Here is a 21,418-nt window from a genome sequence, read left to right as displayed (position 1 = left end):
TCTTTGTAGAAAAAAACGTAGTATCCTTGTCTGTTTTTAATGCTCATATGTAATACTGTAGAGAAGCTATTTGAATCCTGAACATGGATATTAAAACTACATGGAACTTTGTTATAAAAATAAAGTATTACAGAAAAAAAATCTTAATGTATGGTTTTCCACTTTTCATAACTTGTCAGTTTCATAATGCCAGATTTATAAAATGTGAGTACAGGTTTTTTTTTTCCTGTTGAGCTATTGATACATACAGTACATATTCAATACCAAGAAAAATAATTTTGCATTTAGAAGCTCCATTCATTTACAAGGAGTTCTACCCATAACGATACACAGCCTGACTTTTATTGCAGACGTGTATTGTTACTTTGTAAAGTGCAAACACTTGTGTTCGCTGCTGTTTCCTATAGCAGTCACCTCTATCTCCATAGGCCCTTGAAAAGGTAAGAATGCTAGTTGATAGAAATAGTGAACAGCAGAAAAGCGCTGCGTAATAATGGTAATTGCTTATTTCCACTTTTTCTATGTGACAATCTAATACTAGGTACACACCATACTTTTTTTGGCAGATAGATGGATCGATAGATAAATTCTGTCACGTCCGATATTATTTCCAATCCTTTTTGTAGTCGATTTCTCATAAGTGAATGGAAATTGATAAGAAAAGATAAGAGCATTGAGCGGAGAATCGATCGGACGGAAAATTGGACAAAAAAATGCATCGTGTGTACCTAGCATTAAACAGTTAAATTTCCTGTAAGGAACAAATACAGAAGAAAATAACCATTTTTATTTGAGTGGTTCGCCACACAAAGGAGTCACATAAGTATTTTATTCATTCCATAATATGGTAAAGCCTATATGTGTTTTTTTTCTGCCAGCAGATCCATTTGACCCATTTGCTACAACTGCATCAGAAAATAAGTCCGGGGGTCCTAATCTGTTTGAAGGTTTCATGAGCCCACACTCTGCATCCACTCCCAATGTATATCCTTCTGAAAGAAATGCTCCAACAACCACATCAAATGTAGACTTCTTAAATCTAGGTACGTGTGACTGGATTGTAAGAACAATAATATGCTCATATCAGCAAAACACACAGATATGTTTACGAATTTGCTATTCTGATAAATCTTCCAAGATCAAATATGTTTTATTTTAATGGATAATGTGGATTAACCAAAATTGTGTTTTGCTCATCATTAATTGTAGGGTTTTACATCTGTTAACAATACTCTATACGTTCAGTAACATATAAAACCATAAGTGGTGTTCCCATTGTGGCTCTGTAAAGGCCAAAGTTGAGAAGCTTGGTGGGATTAAAGCATGAGGGAGATGGCTCATTTTGGTGCATTGCTGTGCCAAAGACAAATTTGGGCACCGGCAGAGCACTAATTATAGCTGGTAACTGAACTATGTGTTCTCCAAGTTGCTACAACTTTGAGTAGGAATAGTATTTCACACGGCCAGGAGTTTCAGCAGGAGCAAGGTGAGCAGTCTTTCGGCTTCACTGTGCACCAAAATCCAGAAGAGACTGGAGGTGTTTGGCAGGAGTACATCTCATCTCAGTGCCAGGCAGTTCGGCGCAGGGCGAGCCAAATTATGTCTCTCCCCGTTTGCCACTAAACTCCCCGACGGTGTTAAATACTACTCCCCCTCCAAGTTGTCGCAACTCGGAGGGAGATGTAATTCGTGATCTGGCAACTGCCAGAGCCCTGAATTACCGTTGCATGAGGCGCATAGCATTGCTGCAATGATGGCGCCCAGCTTCAACGCTCAATAGTAGAAAAGATTGGTTAGCAATCCAGCTTCTCAATGAGCAAAGTTTATTCTCCAATCATGTGTCAACACCAAAGTTAACGATTGTTTCGGGGCCACATAGGGTCCCCTTCTTCAGAACCATTTGTCTGCACTGTTCTGAAGAAGATGGCCCTATGTGGCCCCAAAACAATTGTTAACTTTGGTGTTGACACATGATTTCAGAATAAACTTTTCTGATTGAGAAGCTGGAGTGCTAACCATTTTTTTCTACTATTGGACTGTGATGGGATGTCGCTTAGCATCCATGGTTATGCACCCGATTTGATACAGAAAGGTGTGCCTCTCCCCACCTCTTACCTTTGTCAGCTTCAGCGTTCCAGCGCCTTGTGTCAAAATGACCTGCTTTGGTTTGGCATACACAGAATACTCCATATGATCCGCACCATCAAAGTAATTTCTTTATTGTTGCTCAATTAAAAGAATAAAAATCCATATGTGGGTTTGTACATAAAGATGACGCACAGGCGTTTCGGGCCATAGTAGGTCCTTTCTCAAATCATGACCATGGGCTGGTCATGATTTGAGAAAGGACCTACTATGGCCCGAAACGCCTGTGCGTCATCTTTATGTACAAACCCACATATGGATTTTTATTCTTTTAATTGAGCAACAATAAAGAAATTACTTTGATGGTGCGGATCATATGGAGTATTCTGCATTGCACTTGTGACTCCAGAGGAGATTTCGGCACATCACTTTGTAACCATTGGTGCAGTGGCTTTCACTAGACTTTGTTTGGCATACACCGCATTCCAAATGATTATGTAAATTGTATTTACGTGTCATAAAGATTGAATGTTTTGTTTTTCAATTAAACTTGTGGAATGGGGTTGTATCTCAGGGCTCTTTTGATCACTGAAATCAATCTCCGTCTGAGATAGTTTACAAGTAAAAGCAAACACTACTAAAGAAGGGTGTTCCACATTACTAAGCAGACCACCATTTTCAAGCAAAAGGCATTTTTCAAGAAAAAGCATCTCTTTGCTGCCAAAAAGCGCAAAAGAATTTCAATACCTTCTATATTTCACGAAAAACGTAAGTATGATCAACTGTTAAAAGATTTAGCTGACTCAGAGCACACACAGGTTTTTGCAGATAAAGGCAAAATGAGGAAGGTTTCCGCCAGCGTACAGATGTACGCGTCACCGGCGAGTTCAGCACCAGGAGAGCTGAATGATGGCTCTCCCTGCTGCCGCAAAACTTCCCTGCGGGTTTAAATACTATTCTCCCTCCGAGTTGTGGCAACTCAGATGGAGATGTAATTCGGGGTCGGGCAACCGCCACCTCCCCGAATTACCCTTGCGTGCCCTGCGCAGCATTATATTGCTGCTATGGGGTGTCTGGTTTCAGACAGCGAAGTAATATTTTACCCTTTATGTTCCCTTAAAGAAAACCCGAGGTGGGTTCTAATAATCCTATTAGCACACAGAGGCTGGGTCTGCATATAATGCCCAGCCTCTGTTGCTATACTGTTTCCCGCCAGGCCCCCCCTGCACTCTACTATACTCCATAAATCACACAGCCGTGCTAGCGACACGCAACGTGTCGATAGTCGGCTATTTTTATCTACCCTGTCACTCTCACCGCTCCCCGCCTCCTCTATTTCTCCGCTCCCCGCCTCCTCTATTTCTCCGCTCCCCGCCTGCATCCCTTCCCTCTAATCAGCAGGGAGGGAAGGGACGTAGGCAGGGAGCGCGACGCAGTAGGCGGGAGGAGGTGCGAGAGTGACAGTGTAGATGTAAACAGCCGACTAGCGATGTCGCTAGCATGGCGTTTGATTTATGGGGGATAGCTGAGCGCGGGGGGAGGCCTGGGGGGAGACAGTATAGCAACAGAGGCTGGGCATTACAGTGGAGAAAATAATTATTTGACCCCCTCACTGATTTTGTAAGTTTGTCCAATGACAAAGAAATGAAAAGTCTCAGAACAGTATCATTTCAATGGTAGGTTTATTTTAACAGTGGCAGATAGCACATCAAATGGAAAATCGAAAAAAAAATAACCTTAAATAAAAGATAGCAACTGATTTGCATTTCATTGAGTGAAATAAGTTTTTGAACCCCTACCAACCATTAAGAGTTCTGGCTCCCACAGAGTGGTTAGACACTTCTACTCAATTAGTCACCCTCATTAAGGACACCTGTCTTAACTAGTCACCTGTATAAAAGACACCTGTCTACAGAATCAATCAATCAAGCAGACTCCAAACTCTCCAACATGGGAAAGACCAAAGAGCTGTCCAAGGATGTCAGAGACAAAATTGTAGACCTGCACAAGGCTGGAATGGGCTACAAAACCATTAGCAAGAAGCTGGGAGAGAAGGTGACAACTGTTGGTGCGATTGTTCGAAAATGGAAGGAGCACAAAATGACCATCAATCGACCTCGCTCTGGGGCTCCACGCAAGATCTCACCTCGTGGGGTGTCAATGGTTCTGAGAAAGGTGAAAAAGCATCCTAGAACTACACGGGAGGAGTTAGTGAATGACCTCAAATTAGCAGGGACCACAGTCACCAAGAAAACCATTGGAAACACATTACACTGCAATGGATTAAAATCCTGCAGGGCTCGCAAGGTCCCCCTGCTCAAGAAGGCACATGTGCAGGCCTGTCTGAAGTTTGCCAATGAACACCTGAATGATTCTGTGAGTGACTGGGAGAAGGTGCTGTTGTCTGATGAGACCAAAATAGAACTCTTTGGCATTAACTCAACTCGCTGTGTTTGGAGGAAGAAAAATGCTGCCTATGACCCCCAAAACACCGTCCCCACCATCAAGCATGGGGGTGGAAACATTTTGCTTTGGGGGTGTTTTTCTGCTAAGGGCACAGGACAACTTAATCGCATTAACGGGAACATGGACGGAGCCATGTATCGTGAAATCCTGAACTACAACCTCCTTCCCTCTGCCAGGAAACTGAAAATGGGTCGTGGATGGGTGTTCCAGCACGACAATGACCCAAAACATACAGCAAAGGCAACAAAGGAGTGGCTCAAGAAGAAGCACATTAAGGTCATGGAGTGGCCTAGTCAGTCTCCGGACCTTAATCCAATAGAAAACCTATGGAGGGAGCTCAAGCTCAGAGTTGCACAGAGACAGCCTCGAAACATTAGGGATTTAGAGATGATCTGCAAAGAGGAGTGGACCAACATTCCTCCTAAAATGTGTGCAAACTTGGTCATCAATTACAAGAAACGTTTGACCTCTGTGCTTGCAAACAAGGGTTTTTCCACTAAGTATTAAGTCTTTTATTGTTAGAGTGTTCAAAAACTTAATTCACTCAATGAAATGCAAATCAGTTGCTATCTTTTATTTAAGGTTATTTTTTCGATTTTCCTTTTGATGTGCTATCTGCCACTGTGAGGGGTCAAATAATTATTTCCTCCACTGTATATGCAGACCCAGCCTCTGTGTGCTAATAGGATTCATAGAACTCCCCTTGGGTTCTCTTTAACCACTTCAGCCTTCAGTCGTGTTTCACTTTATGCATCCAACCAACCAAAAACTGGGCGGAGACCAATACAAATTTCACGGGAAAATGTAAACTGCAGCCATTCTTACACTGTTAAACATTTCAGCCTACAGTGTTGTTCACCTTATGCATCCGAGCTACTTTCACCTCCCATTCATTCGCCTATAACAGTGGTTACCAAACTTTTTTTGGGTGAAGGCACCCTTGATGGCTTTGAAATTTCTTCAAGGCACCCTTCGGCAAAAACAACTACCGAAATGCCGTTATGACCCTTAGCAGGTAATGCAGCCACATTGTATATAAATGCGCGGTTGCATTATCTGATGGTATTACATAAAGGATGGGGATGCATGCCGAGGCACCCCTAAAAGGTGCCCGAGGCGCACCAGGGTGCCGCGGCACCCAGTTTGAGAACCCCTGGCCTATAACTTTATCACTACTTATCACAATGAATTGATCTATATCTTGTTTTTTCCACCACCAATTAGGCTTTCTTTGGGTGGTACATTTTGCTAAGAGCTACTTTACTGTAAATTCATTTTAACAGGATGAATAAGAAAAAAAAACGAAAAAATTCGTTATTTCTCAGTTTTCGAACATTATAGTTTTAATACATGCCTCCATAATTAAAACCCACGTATTGTATTTGCCTAATAGTCCTGGGTATTACACCGTTTAACCACTTGCCGACCGCCCCCAGCCGATGGGCGGCGGCAAAGACTGGGCCCAAACGACCGCAATACGCCCATCGGCGGGGGCGGCATCAGCGGTGGCTGTGCGGCGATCGCGTCATCAATGACGCGATCGCCGCCGGCAATAGGCTCCGCCCACCTTACTCGGAAAACCCGCCGGCCAATCAGCAGCGCCGGCGGGTTTCAAACTTGCGCGATCTGGCCAATCAGAGTGTATAATACACTTTGTTATTGTAACAAAGTGTATTATACTGGCTGCCTCCTCCGCTGATGGTCACTCGTCGTGCGACCATCAGAGAGGACAGGCAGCCAATAGATAAGTGCAGCAAAACACTCTTTGCCCCACACAGACCCCCCGATCGCCCACCCCAGCCCTCAGAACCCCCCCTGACCACCCCAGCACACCACTGCTAGCACCCCACCACCCACCTAAAAACCCATCAATCACTCCCTGTCACTATCTAGGGACGCTATCCCCTAGGGTAGGTCCCTAACTGCCCCCTAGGGTACCCTGATCACCCTCCCTACCCTCAGATCCCCCCCAGACCACCCCCCTGTATACTGTATACGTTTGTATACAGCTGCCTTACCCACTGATCACCTGTCTATCACCTGCTTATCACCTGCCTATCACCCCTTGTCACCACCACCCATCAGAGCAGACCCTAAACTGTCCCTTGGGGGCACCTGATCACCCACCCAGACCCTCAGATTGCCCTCAGCCCCCACCCCCCCTGCTGATAACCTCCCCAGTGCATTGTTTACATCTATTCTCCCCTGTAATCCCTCACTGATCTATCGTCACCCCCTGTGTCTGCCACCCACCAGATCAGGACCCAGTCTGCCCCGTGCGGACACCTAGTCAACCCCCCACACCCTCTGATCGCCCTCAGACCCCCCCCCCCCCTCCCCCCCCCAATCACCTTCCCAGTGCATTGTAATTGATTGTGCTGTAATTGCATGTGATTGTGCTGACATTCAATTTCATTGTGCTGACATTCAATTTGATTGTGCTGTAATTGTATTTGATTGTCCCGTGATTGTCCCGTGATTGGCTTTGATTGGCCTGTGATTGGCTTTGATTGGCCTGTGATTGGCCTGTGATTGGCTTTGATTGGCCTGTGATTGGCTTTGATTGTCCCGTGATTGGCTTTGATTGTCCCGTGATTGGCTTTGATTGTCCCGTGATCGGCTTTGTCCCGCGATTGGCTTTGATTGTGCCGTGATTGGTTTGATTGGCCTGTGATTGGCTTTGATTGTCCCGTGATTTGCTTTGATTGTCCCGTGAATTGAGTGCCCTGTGATTGGCCTGCGATTGCCTTTGATTGTCCTGTGATTGTTTCTGATTGCCTCTGATTCCCCACTCACCACCACCCCCCTGTCACTATCCTAGTGATCTAAAAACAGTGATCAGTGAAAACTGTCACTTTTTTAGTATCACTAGTGTTAGCAGTTAGGCCAGTTAGCTAGGCCCCTTTGTAAGTGTCAGTTAGTGCTCAGCCCACTGCACCACAGTCACTAATTAGCGTCATCACTGTCGCTAATCAACATTGGTACTATATAGTATCTGTAAGTGATCATTACTGATCGCAGTCAGATCTATTAGGGTCACTAGGATCCACAAAAAAAAACGCAGTGTTTGCCCGATCAGGCCTGATCGCTCGCCTGCACTTGCGTTCAGCCCGCCCCACCGCAGTGACAGAATTTTTTTTCTGATCACTGCAAAAAACACTGTACAATAGCTGTGGCACTGTAAACCTCAGTTTTGATTTATTTTTTTTATCAAAACTCAGTGACCACAGCTTTCTACCTCTCAAATACTCCCTAAATTTAGCAGCCCACCATGGCAAGAAAGGGGTATTCCGATGATGAGGTTCTCAGGTACATGGCCCAGTCGGATGAGGACGATTGGGACGCCTCATTCGACGAATCTTCCGGGTCAGAGTTTGAACCTGAATTGAGCAGTGGCTCACTGACCGATAGTGATGACGAGGTTGAGGTCCCGGCTAAAGCCAGGCGTACCACACCCCATGTTGTTAGACCGCAGGTGGCGCAGGATCAGCCTCAAGGGCAGCAGAGTGGTGTTCGTGCTGGTCTGAGATTTCATGGTGGGGCAGGCACCAGCAGCACAACATCTCCTGGACCTAGCACCAGTACTTCCGTAAACCCTGGTGAAGTGGCGAGCACCAGCATGGAAGTTGAAACTGGTTCGGTGGCACGTGCAGTAAGATCCCAGTTGCAGCCACCAAGAAGACGGGCCCGTACTACCCCTAATTTACCAGAGGTGCTGGCAAACCCAAATTGGCAATCCCCTGATTCCGCCACACCCGTACTTCCCCCTTTCACCGCCCAGTCTGGAGTCCAGGTGGAGACAGATAATCTAGGATCGGCCCTAGACTTTTTCTATCTGTTCTTCACCCAGGATCTCTTGGACTTAATTGTGGCAGAGACCAACCGTAAGGCCACACAATATATAACCGCCAATCCGGAAAAGTTCCTTGCCCAGCCTTTTCGGTGGAAACCAGTCCAAGTTTCCGAAATGAAAATTTTTTTGGGCCTTCTCCTTCACACGGGACTAGTAAAGCAGAATGTGTTGCGGTCTTATTGGTCTACGGACCCAGCACATCATGTTCCCCTGTACTCTGCTGCCATGTCCAGGACACGATTTGAGAACATCCTGCGCTTCCTGCACTTCAATGACAACGAAACCTGTCATCGAAGTGACCACCCTGCTTTTGACCGGCTCCACAAAATTCGACCCCTCATAGACCACCTGTCATCCAGATTTGCAGATGCTTATACCCCTGACCAGGACATCTGCGTAGACGAGTCCCTCATACGCTTTACCGGGCGCCTTCGCATCAAACAGTACATCCCAAACAAGCGCGCCCGGTATGGGGTGAAACTGTATAAGCTCTGTGAAAGGGCCACAGGCTATACATCTTATTTTAGGGTCTATGAGGGAAAAGACTCAAAATTGGAGCCGGTCGGATGCCCTGACTACCTGGGGAGCAGTGGAAAGGTTGTGTGGGACTTGGTGTCACCCTTGTTCCAGAAGGGGTACCATCTTTTTGTGGACAATTATTACACAAGTGTGGCCCTCTTTCAGCACTTAAAAATAGAAAAAATCCGATGCTGTGGCACCGTGCGGCCTAGTCGCCGGGGCTTCCCCCAACGGCTCATTACCACCAGACTTCAACGGGGGCAGAGGGCCGCCTTGTGTGCTGACGACCTGCTCGCGGTGAAATGGAAGGACAAGAGGGAGGTTTACTTCCTGTCCACCATTCACGCAGACACGACAGTTGAAATTCAACGGCGAACTGAGGTCATTGAAAAACCCCTTGTCGTCCACGAGTATACTACTAACATGGGAGGGGTGGACTTCAATGACCAGAGGTTAGCGCCCTATTTAGTTGCCCGAAAAACAAGACGCTGGTATAAAAAAGTGTCTTTTTACCTCATTCAATTGGCAATTTACAACAGCTTTGTTCTCTACAGTAAGGCTGGGAGAACTGGCTCGTTTATTCAATTTAATAAACAGATCGTGATGGAACTCCTGTATCCAGGAGGTGCCGTGGCCCAACCCCAAGATGCAACTAGCCGGCTGCATGGAAGGCATTACGCCTATCCAATTCCGACTACCCCAGGTCAACGAATCCGAAGAAAACGCTGTCGTGTTTGCAGCAGGGCTGGAATAAGGCGTGACACCACTGTTTATTGTCCCACCTGTCCTGACCAGCCTGGCCTATGCCTAGGGGAGTGTTTTGAGAGGTACCACGAGCAGGTACACTATTAGAGAGTAGGGAACTCCACACACAGCGGTAGGCACACAAGGGTCTCTCAGTGCTATTTCACACTGCTGCGATGCGTTAGAGCAAAATGCCTAGCAAAAGTCACACTTTGCGGTCCCCCCCCCTACGCCGGAAGTGCTTGACTTAACGCTAGTGCATGCCTACGTTACTGCGTGGCTTCTGTGGCAATATCGATCGGCCCGGAAGTCATGTTAGTCTATGGCGACGCAGTTCATTACTAGGCCGAATGCTACTCTTGTGGTATTGCCTGAAGGTCTGTTTTGGACGATACGGTGCGGCGGGCTCGACCCACCGGATATGTCAATATGCAGTGTGAAACCAAACATCGGGTTTCCAGAGACCCTAATACACAGGGCTGCCAGAAACCTCTCCTTTCACTTGGGACAAATTGCGTAATGTATTTCGCCACAACTCTGTGCGATTTGCACTTCGCACATTGTTCCATGGGGGAGGAGAGGTTTGTCCTCGGGAGGTAAGTTAAAAAAAAACAAAAAACAGGTAAGCAAAGAAGTTAATGTTTGGTTTGCAATGTTAAGTTTTTTATTAAAAAAGTTCAAAGGTTATTAATGTTAATGAAGTAATTGCTTTGCTGCTTGCTTGTTTTTTGGATTTTTTTTTCTCTTTTTCCATCCAATAACCTTCCAGGTGGACCGAGCGAACGACTAACCAGCTGCAGTACTAATGGTGCATCCTGACAGAACGTTGCGCGTCTGTCAGCTTACACACAAGTCGGTGCATGTAGCGCTGCAGGACGAGATTTCTCCTCCGCAGTCAAAAAGATATGTTTGCCGAGGCATATGGGCCGAGGAGTGGTGTTGGGGATTCATATGCTTTGGCAAACACTTTGTATCTAAAAAGAACTCTGGCAATGATTTGTTCATCCACATCGATCAGTGTGAATGGATAAATCAGGTTTGCCAGGGCATACGAGCTGGTGGGTTTGGATTTTTGGGGCGGCAGCTCCTATGTCCTGGCAGACGCCTTCCCCTCCTTTTTGTATTGTTTTGTCTTTTTTTCTTCTCTCTTTTTTTCTATCCAGACCGACCAATCAGCTGCAGCACTGATGGTGCATCCTGACAGAACATTGCGCGTCTGTCAGCTTACACACAAGTCGGTGCATGTAGCGCTGCAGGACGAGATTTCTCCTCCGCAGTCAAAAAGATATGTTTGCCGAGGCATATGGGCCGAGGAGTGGTGTTGGGGATTCATATGCTTTGGCAAACACTTTGTATCAAAAAAGAACTCTGGCAATGATTTGTTCATCCACATCGATCAGTGTGAATGGATAAATCATGTTTGCCAGGGCATACGAGCTGGTGGGTTTGGATTTTTGGGGCGGCAGCTCCTATATCCTGGCAGATGCCTTCCTCCTCTTTTTTTTTTTTTTTCAAAATTTTTTGGCAGATATTTTTTCATCCACATTGATTGATTGTTTGACGTTCATTTTTCCTTTCAGCCCACAGTGCATTACCCTTATGCCCAATATAAGGAGTATAGCAGAAACTCCTAATACTGGCCATACATGTAATGATTGCAGAGACCCTAAAATGCCAGGACAGACCCCACGAATGATGCCATTTTGGAAAGAGGACACCCCAAAGTATTCCGTGAGGTGCATGGTGAGTTCATAGAATGTTTTATTTTTTGTCACAAGTTAGCAGAAATTGTGGTTTTGTGTTTTTGTTTTTTTTCACAAAATGTCATTTTCCGCTAACTTGTGACAAAAAATCAAATTTTCTATGAACTCACCATGACCCTCATGGAATACCTTAGCGTGTATTCTTTCCAAAATGGGGTCATTTGTGGGGTTTGTTAACTGTCCTGGCAAGTGGGCGGGGTGCTAAATTTTGAGCACCCCTGTAAAGCCTAAAGGTACTCATTGGACTCTGGGCCCCTTAGCGCAGTTAGGGTGCAAAAAAGTGCCACACATGTGGTATCGCCGTACTCGGGAGAAGTAGTATAATGTGTTTTGGGGTGTATTTTTACACATACCTATGCTGGGTGGGAGAAATACTGTAAATGACAATCTTTTGATTTTTTTACACACGATTGTCCATTTACAGAGTTATTTCTCCCACCCAGCATGGGTATGTGTAAAAATACACCCCAAAACACATTATACTACTTCTCCCGAGTACGGCAATACCACATGTGTGGCACTTTTTTGCACCCTAACTGCGCTAAAGGGCCCAAAGTCCAATGAGTACCTTTAGGATTTCACAGGTCATTTTGCAGAATTTGATTTCCAGACTACTCCTCACGGTTTAGGGCCCCTAAAATGCCAGGGCAGTATAGGAACCCCACAAATGACCCCATTTTAGAAAGAAGACACCCCAAGGTATTCAGTTAGGAGTATGGGGAGTTCATAGAAGATTTTATTTTTTTGTCACAAGTTAGCGGAAATTGATTTTAATTGTTTTTTTCCACAAAGTGTCATGTTCCGCTAACTTGTGACAAAAAATAAAATCTTCTATGAACTCACCATACTCCTACCGGAATACCTTGGGGTGTCTTCTTTCTAAAATGGGGTCATTTGTGGGGTTCCTATACTGCCCTGGCATTTTAGGGGCCCTAAACCGTGAGGAGTAGTCTGGAAATCAAATTCTGCAAAATGACCTGTGAAATCCTAAAGGTACTCATTGGACTTTGGGCCCTTTAGCGCAGTTAGGGTGCAAAAAAGTGCCACACATGTGGTATTGCCGTACTCGGGAGAAGTAGTATAATGTGTTTTGTGGTGTATTTTTACACATACCCATGCTGGGTGGGAGAAATAACTCTGTAAATGGACAATTGTGTGTAAAAAATGAAAAAATTGTCATTTACAGAGATTTTAAAAGGTAAAAATGCAACTGGGAACAGTCAACTTAACAGCAATATTCTATGAAGCAATTTTAAAAAAAAAAAACCTGAAAAGGTAATAATGTACTCTCCTCCCTTTCCTCCTTTTTCCAGTGCTTGCCTGTGGAGGCAAGAACAAATAATAACCTTTATTCCACCACTCTCCCCCCAGGTCAGTTTTTATATTTTTACTGAAGGTGAGCTTTAATGGTACTCACTATAAGTATCCAGCTGTGTGCAGAGTTCTTATTTTATGTGAATTTTTTGGAAGTGTGCAGACTGATTTTTTTTTTTTTTTACCTTCAGTCAGTTGAGTCAGAAGTGATGCATGTGCTTTGCTCATGTCCATACTGTGTCAACTCTCATGGGAGACATGATTACCTGGTCTACCACTACTGCAGACTGGAATTCATTGCATTTAATTCTCTAGATGCAAGAAGCTATACAAATGTTAATTAAGGGTGTCTGATATACTTTAGACTGCCTCTCAAATATGTAGAACTACAAATTTGACCTAGTTTCATTTAACTGCTTGGTTTGACTGGCTCTTGCCTTCTTTTGATTACTTGAATTAATATTTCACTTTCATACCAGATCATTTACCAACTCCACCATCAAAAATTGTCTCATCTGCAAGCAATCCAGATCTTTTGGGAGGATGGAATTCATGGGAGGAGCCATCTAAAGCCAGCAATATTTTCCCTCCAAAACTTGGCAAATCAACACTTGAAGGTAGGCTTTGTGTTAAAAAAAAAAAAAGTGTGTGTATATATATATATATATATATATATATATATATATATATATATATATATATATATATATATATATATATATATATATATATATATATATATATATATTATACACACACAGTACAGACCAAAAGTTTGGACACACCTTCTCATTCAAAGACTTTTCTTTATTTTCATGACTGTGAAAATTGTAGATTCACATTGAAGGCATCCAAACTATGAATTAACACATGTGAAAGTATAGTACATAACCAAAAAGTGTGAAACCATTAAAAAATGTCATATTCTAGGTTCTTCAAAGTAGCCACCTTTTGCTTTGATTACTGCTTTGCACACTCTTGGCATTCTCTTGATGAGCTTCAAGAGGTAGTCACCTGAAATGGTTTTCACTTCCCAGGTGTGCCCTGTCAGGTTTCATAAGTGGGATTTCTTGCCTTATAAATGGGGTTGGGACCATCAGTTGCGCTGTGGAGAAGTCAGGTGGATACACAGCTGATAGTCCTACTGAATAGACTGTTAGAATTTGTATTATGGCAAGAAAAAAGCAGCTAAGTAAAGAAAAACGAGTGCCCATCATTACTTTAAGAAATGAAGGTCAGTCGGTCCGAAAAATTGGGAAAACTTTGAAAGTGTCGCCAAGTGCAGTTTTAAAAACCATCAAACCCTACAAAGAAACTGGCTCAAATGTGGACCGCCCCATGAAAGGAAGACAAAGAGTCACCTCTGCCGCAGAGGATAAGTTCATCCGAGTCACCAGATTCAGAAATTGCAGATTAACAGCAGCTCAGATTAGAGACCAGGTCAATGCCAAACAGAGTTCTAGCAGCAGACACCTCTCTAGAACAACTGTTAAGAGGAGACTGTGTGAATCAGGCCTTCATGGTAGAATATCTGCTAGGAAACCACTGCTAAGGACAGGCAACAAGCAGACAAGACTTGTTTGGGCTAAAGAACACAAGGAATGGACATTAGACCAGTGGAAATCTGTGCTTTGGTCTGATGAACCCAAATTTGAGATTCTTGGTTCCAACCACCGTGTCTTTGTGCAACGCAGAAAAGGTGAATGGATGGTTTCTACATGCCTGGCTCCCACCATGAAGCATGGAGGAGGAGGTGTGGGGGTGCTTTACTGGTGACACTGTTGAGGATTTATTCAAAATTGAAGGCATACTGAACCAGCATGGCTACCACAGCATCTTGCAGCGACATGCTATTCCATCCACGTTGCGTTTAGTTGGACCATTTATTTTTCAATAGGACAATGACCCCAAATACGTCTCCAGGTTGTGTAAGGGCTATTTGACCAGGAAGGAGAGTGATGGGGTGCTTTGCCAGATGACCTGGCCTCCACAGTCACCAGACCTGAACCCAATCGAGATGGTTTGGGGTGAGCTGGACCGCAGAGTGAAGGCAAAAGGGCCAACAAGTGCTAAGCATCTCTGGGAACTCCTTCAGGACTGTTGGAAGACCATTTCAGGTGACTACCTCTTGAAGCTCATCAAGAGAATGCCAAGAGTGTGCAAAGCAGTAATCAAAGCAAAAGGTGGCTACTTGAAGAACCTAGAATATGACCTATTTTCAGTTGTTCCACACTTTTTGGTTATGTACTATACTTCCACATGTGTTAATTCATAGTTTGGATGCCTTCAGTGTGACTTTACAATGTTCATAGTCATGAAAATAAAGAAAACTCTTTGAATGAGAAGGTGTGTCCAAACTTTCGTATATATATATATATATATATATATATATATATATATATATATATATATATATATATATATATATTCTCACTAATATTATAAATGTGAAAGTTTGGGTGTTTGTTACTCAATCATGCAACAATGGCTGAACGGATTTAAATGAAATTTGGCACACACAGTACATTACCTGGAATAACATATAGGATACTTTTTATCCCCATAACCAAAAAGTGGGCGGAGACAAATACAAATTTCACGGGAAAATTTAAACTGCAGCCATTCTTACACTGTTAAAGGGGAACTGAAGAGAGAGGTATATGGAGACTGTCATGTTTATTTCCTTTTAGACAATACCAGTTGCCTGGCAGCCCTGCTGATCCTCTGCCTCTAATACTATTAGCCATAGCCCCTGAACAAGCATGCAGCAGATCAGGTGTTTCAGTGGTTCAGACTTATAAGTCTGATCTGACAAGACTAGCTGCATGCTTGTTTCTGGTTTTAATCAGATACTACTGCAGAGAAATAGACCAGCAGGGCTGCCAGGCAACTGGTATTAATTAAAAGGAAATAAACATGACAACCTCCATATACCTCTCTCTTCAGTTCCCCTTTAAACACTTCAGCCTACAGTGTTGTTTACCTTATGCATCCGAGCAATTTTCACCTCCCATTCATTCGCCAATAACTTTATCACTACTTATCACAATGAAATGATCTATAACTTGTTTTTTTCAGCCATTTAGGCTTTCTTTAGGTAGGAACATTTTGCTAAGAATTATTTTATTCTAAATCCATTTTAAATAGAAGATTAAGAAAGAAATTGAAAAAATTCACTTTTTCTCAGTTATTGGCCATTGTAGTTTGAAATTAATACATGCTACCGTAAATAAAACCCATGTATTTTATTTGCCCATTTGTTCCGGTTATTACACAGTTTAAATTATGTCCCTATCACAATTTATGGCACCGTTATTTTATTTGGAAATAAAGGTGCATTTTTTCAATTTGCGTCCATCACTATTTACAAGCTTATAATTTAAAAAATTATATTAATATACTCTCTTGACATGCATATTTAAAAAGTTCAGACCCTTAGGTAACTATTTATGATGTTTCTTTGTTTTTTAATTGTAATTTTTTTATTTTTTTTTATTTAAAATTTTATTTGGGTGATTTTTGGTGTGGGAGGTAAACAGCTAATTTTAAATGTAATAGGAAATGTATTTATTTAATAAAAAAATGTATGTAGGTGTAGTTTTACTCTTTGGCCACAAGATGGCCACAGTCAAAAAGTCCTGGAAGCGAACAATCTTGCTTCCAGGAAGCATTAGGAGGACGGGAAACTTTTTTTTTTCAGCAGAAAGACTGCGGCCTCTGAGAAGAGGCCGTCTGTTTTTCTGCGGGGGACTTAGATCAATGAATGGAAACTATATTCCTATTCATTAATCTCGGGGCTAAAGGCAGGTGGCGGGAGTGATCGCGCACACGGCACAGTGGCAGCAGCAGAGTCTATCTGGACCACATGTGTCGGACTCCAGGCCTGGAGGGCCAGATCCATGCCAGTGTTTAGGATGGACTGAGAAAGAGAGGAATGTGTTCGACCTGATGGACCACACCTTTCCTGATTCAGACCCATCAATTCATTTGAGCTGTATAAAAAATGTGTGAGGATCTCGGCCCTCGTAGGACCGGTTTGACATACCTGATGGACGGATATATCTGTCCAGATAGACTTAAGTGGTTAATAGTAGGGTTCTCAAACTTTGCACAGTTGGTCACTGAGTGACTGGGATTAATAATTGGAAAAGTGGGTGGAGCCTTCAAAAGCCTATCAAAATTCACCTATTGATTTTCAAGGGGAATATTTAATTGCTGCCATTCTTGCACTGTTAATGGCACAAGCCTCATACCTGGTACAGTTGGTCATTGGGTGACTGGAGTTTAATTCAGAAAAGGGGCCATCAGCTAGTGTGTGTGTGTGTGTGTGTGTGTGTGTGTGTGTGTGTGTGTGTGTGTGCGTGCGTGCGTGCGTGCGTGCGTGCGTGCGTGTGCGTGCGTTTATATATATATCTCCTTGTGAGTGCTTCCTTTGCTTACTGGCTGGTCCGCGCCACAAGAATTTATCTGTAGTTTGTTTGTTGCTGGCTCATTTTTATGTAAAGGAAAACAAGAATCACACACCTCTGTCCAGCGGGTGCTGGTGCAGGATTCTCAGCAAAGTTGTAATTCACAAGATCAAAGTATGGATCCACTGCACACAGTCTTATCAGGAACAGTGCAATATTTATTGTCCCATCACACACTTACGGTCAGAATATTGTATGTGTGTGATGGGACAATAAATATTGCACTGTTCCAGATAAGACTGTGTGCAGTGGATCCATACTTTGATCTTGTGGCTCATTTTTACGATGCCCACTAATGGCACCTCCTATCATGTGTGCCATTGCATGGATCATAGCAATGAGACTACGACTGACCGGCAGAATGCAGACCGGTTAAAGACACGCACACCACTCTCCATAACCTAATGGGGGTAAGGGGACACAGAGGCAATATTCTCCAATTGTCCCATCACGGTACCACACTGCACATGGCGGGGCTTACGTGGCCATTGGCGCTCAGCTATAATATTCACATTGTGGGTGGCTGTGCACTCCCTCAGGTGGGGGGTTCACTAATGTCACTGACTCGAGCACAAGCCAATACCAGCTCCCCCCCCCCCTATTTTTGGGCCACTGTTTGTCGTGAAAGCCTTGCCTTATACTCTGGTATATACCAAATAAATTATCACCATTAACCACTTTGTCCTTTGCTACAGTATATCTACGTCAGCTGTGGCTCTCTCCAAGCCACAGCGACATAGATATACTGACCTGCTTGCAGCCCTGTTGTGCCAGGAGGTGGCCACGAGCCTCCGATCCCCGCTCTGCACGCAGCCCTGTGATGCTGAATAGCCGGGTCCCGGCTTGATGACGTCATCAAGCCGGGACCAGGTAACCGGCATCACAGGGCTGCGTGCAGAGCGGCGATCGGAGGCTTGGGCTGCAGGCTGATCGCTGGAACGAGATATGGTGAGTCAGGCTGCTTTCTTATCATTTTTTTATAGCGATCTGGACACCGAGGGGGCTGCCTGGGGGGGGGGGGGGGCATCTGGCTGGGTCTTATGGGGGTGGGGGGGTAAAATGTGCAGCTGGGGGGGGGGGATAAAGTATGAGGGGCCACATATATTTTTTTTTTCAAATGTATAATTTTATACTGGGGGCAGATCTGGCTATAATGGTGGGGGGGGGGGCATAATCCTGGGTGCACCTGCAAATCCCGAGGGCGCATCTGGCTATAATGGGGGACCACTATTCCTGGGGACACACATGGACACATGAGGGGCAGCAATCCTGGGGATACATCTATCTATCTATGCTGGGAGGTGCCAAACACAGAGGACACATTGGGCTATAAGGGGGGTCTGATACTTGGGACACATTTTGCTTTCAATACTGGGAGACAATAATACTAGTGACATGTTTTTATCTCCTGTGGTACTTTTTATTTTTAAACTGGAATTGATAAAAACTGAGAAAAAATGCATTTTTTTCATTTTCCCATTAAAATGCATAGAAAACTTTTTTGGTCTAGGGATAAAATACCCGCCAATGAAAGTCTAGTTTGTCCTGAAAAAAATGATACCTAGATCAGTTAGGTGTCATGAGTAAGGATAAAGTTATGGCTGATTAAAAAGGGACACCGCTAAAGTGTCAAAACTGCTCTGGTCAATAAGGGGAAAACAAGGTCTGGATGCGAAGTGGTTAATATTTGAGCACTGTGTTGCCTTGTTAAGTATAAAATATTAATTATAAATTAGCTTTCATGTAATGTTTAACCACCTTAGCGGTATGGACGAGCTCAGCTCGTCCATCACCGCCGGTGGCTGCCGCTCAGGCCCTGCTGGGCCGATTTGCTCGCTGTAAAAAGCAGCACACGCAGCCGGCACTTTGCCAGCCGCGTGTGCTGCCTGATCGCCGCCGCAGCGCGGCGATCCGCCGCGTGCAGCGGCGAAAGAGGGTCCCCCCAGCCGCCCGAGCCCTGCGCAGCCGGAACAAACAGTTCCGGCCAGCGCTGAGGGCTGGATCGGAGGCGGCTGACGTCAGGACGTCGGCTGACGAAACAAGGAAGGCCGCTCATTGCGGCCTTCCTTGTTACTGCGGATCGCCGGAGGCGATCACAAATATGGGTTAGGAGCGCCCTCTAGTGGGCTTTCATGCAGCCAACTTTCAGTTGGCTGCATGAAATCGTTTTTTTTTTATTAAAAAAAAACCCTCCCGCAGCTGCCCTGGCGATCTTAATAGAACGCCAGGGTGGTTAACCACTTGAGGACCACAGTCTTTTTGCCCCTTAAGGACCAGAGCCTTTTTTTCCATGCAGACCACTGCAGCTTTCACGGTTTATTGCTCGCTCATACAAACTGCTATCTAAATGAATTTTCCCTCCTTTTCTTGTCACTAATACAGCTTTCTTTTGGTGCTATTTGATTGCTGCTGCGATTTTTAGTTTTTATTATATTAATCAAAAAAGACATGAATTTTGTCAAATGATTTTTTTTAACTTTCTGTGATAAAATTTGTCAAATAAAGTAAAATTTCTGTATACATTTTTGTCCAAATGTATTGTTCTACATGTCTTTGATTAAAAAAAAAACATTCAGTGTATATTTATTGGTTTGGGTAAAAGTTATAGCGTTTACAAACTATGGTGCAAAAAGTGAATTTTCCCATTTTGAAGCATCTCTGACTTTTCTGAGCACATGTCAGGTTTCATGAGGTGCTAAAATTCCAGGATAGTATAAATACCCCCCAAATGACCCCATTTTGGAAAGAAGACATCCCAAAGTATTCACTGAGAGGCATGGTGAGTTCATAGAAGATTTTATTTTTTTGTCACAAGTTAACGGAAAATGACACTTTGAGACAAAAAGTTCAATTTCTGCTAACTTGTGACAAAAAAAAATGAAATCTGCCACGGACTCACCATGCCCCTCTCTGAATACCTTGAAGTGTCTACTTTCCAAAATGGGGTCATTTGTGGGGTGTGTTTACTGTCCCGGCATTTTGGGGGGTGCTAAATTGTAAGCACCCCTGTAAAGCCTAAAGGTGCTCATTGGACTTTGGGCCCCTTAGCGCAGTTAGGCTGCAAAAAAGTGCCACATGTGGTATTGCCATACTCAGGAGAAGTAGTATAATGTGTTTTGGGGTGTATTTTTTACACATACCCATGCTGGGTGGGAGAAATATCTCTAAATGACAATGTTTTGATTTGTTTTTACACACAATTGTCCATTTACAGAGAGATTTCTCCCACCCAGCCATGGGTATGTGTAAAAATACACCCCAAAACACATTATACTACTTCTCCTGAGTACAGCGATACCACATGTGTGCCACTTTTTTGCACCCTAACTGCGCTAAGAGGCCCAACGTCCTATTTACAGGTCATTTTGAGGCATTTGGTTTCAAGACTACTCCTTACGGTTTAGGGCACCTAAAATGCCAGGGCAGTATAGGAACCCCACAAGTGATCTCATTTTAGAAAGACAACACCACAAGGTATTCTGTAAGGAGTATGGTGAGTTCATAGAAGATTTTTTTTTTTTTCACAAGTTAGCGGAAACTGACACTTTGTGAAAAAGAAAACAATAAAAATCAATTTCCGCTAACTTGTGACAAAAAATAAAATCTTCTATGAACTCGTCATACTCCTAACAGAATACCTTGGGGTGTCTTCTTTCTAAAATGGGGTCACTTGTGGAGTTCCTATACTGCCCTGGCATTTTAGGGGCCCTAGACCATGAGGAGTAGTCTTGAAACCAAATGTCTCAAAATGACCTGTGAATAGGACGTTGGGCCCCTTAGCGCAGTTAGGGTGCAAAAAAGTGGCACACGTGGTATCGCTGTACTCAGGAGAAGTAGTATAATGTGTTTTGGGGTGTATTTTTACACATACCCATGGCTGGGTGGGAGAAATCTCTCTGTAAATGGACAATTGTGTGTAAAAACAAATCAAAACATTGTCATTTACAGAGATATTTCTCCCACCCAGCATGGGTATGTGTAAAAATACACCCCAAAACACATTATACTACTTCTCCTGAGTACGGCGATACCACTTGTGACACTTTTTTGCAGCCTGGGTGCGCTAAGGGGCCCAGCGTCCTATTCACAGGTCATTTTGAGGCATTTGGTTTCAAGACTACGCCTCACGGTTTAGGGCCCCTAAAATGCCAGGGCAGTTTAGGAACCCCACAAGTGAACCCCATTTTAGAAAGACAACACCACAA

At 43.9% G+C, this 21,418-nt stretch overlaps 1 protein-coding gene across 2 annotated transcripts in view; it reads left to right on the top strand.

Annotated features, from left to right (window-relative positions):
- Positions 1-21,418, top strand: part of GAK (cyclin G associated kinase) — a 254,225-nt gene that overhangs the window by 197,065 nt on the left and 35,742 nt on the right. The window contains exons 22-23 of one of the 2 annotated variants that reach the window (XM_068233894.1): positions 882-1,043; positions 13,224-13,361. In XM_068233894.1, the coding sequence (XP_068089995.1) occupies positions 882-1,043; positions 13,224-13,361 (300 nt within the window). Of the gene's footprint in view, positions 1-878; positions 1,044-13,223; positions 13,362-21,418 lie in introns of both variants that reach the window. The other variant, XM_068233893.1, reaches the window with a different exon arrangement.

This window comes from Hyperolius riggenbachi, chromosome 1 (assembly GCF_040937935.1).
Source record: "Hyperolius riggenbachi isolate aHypRig1 chromosome 1, aHypRig1.pri, whole genome shotgun sequence".
NCBI classification, from domain to species: domain Eukaryota; kingdom Metazoa; phylum Chordata; class Amphibia; order Anura; family Hyperoliidae; genus Hyperolius; species Hyperolius riggenbachi.
Note: the sequence above shows the minus strand (reverse complement) of the source record. Positions and strands in the feature narration are given on the sequence as shown.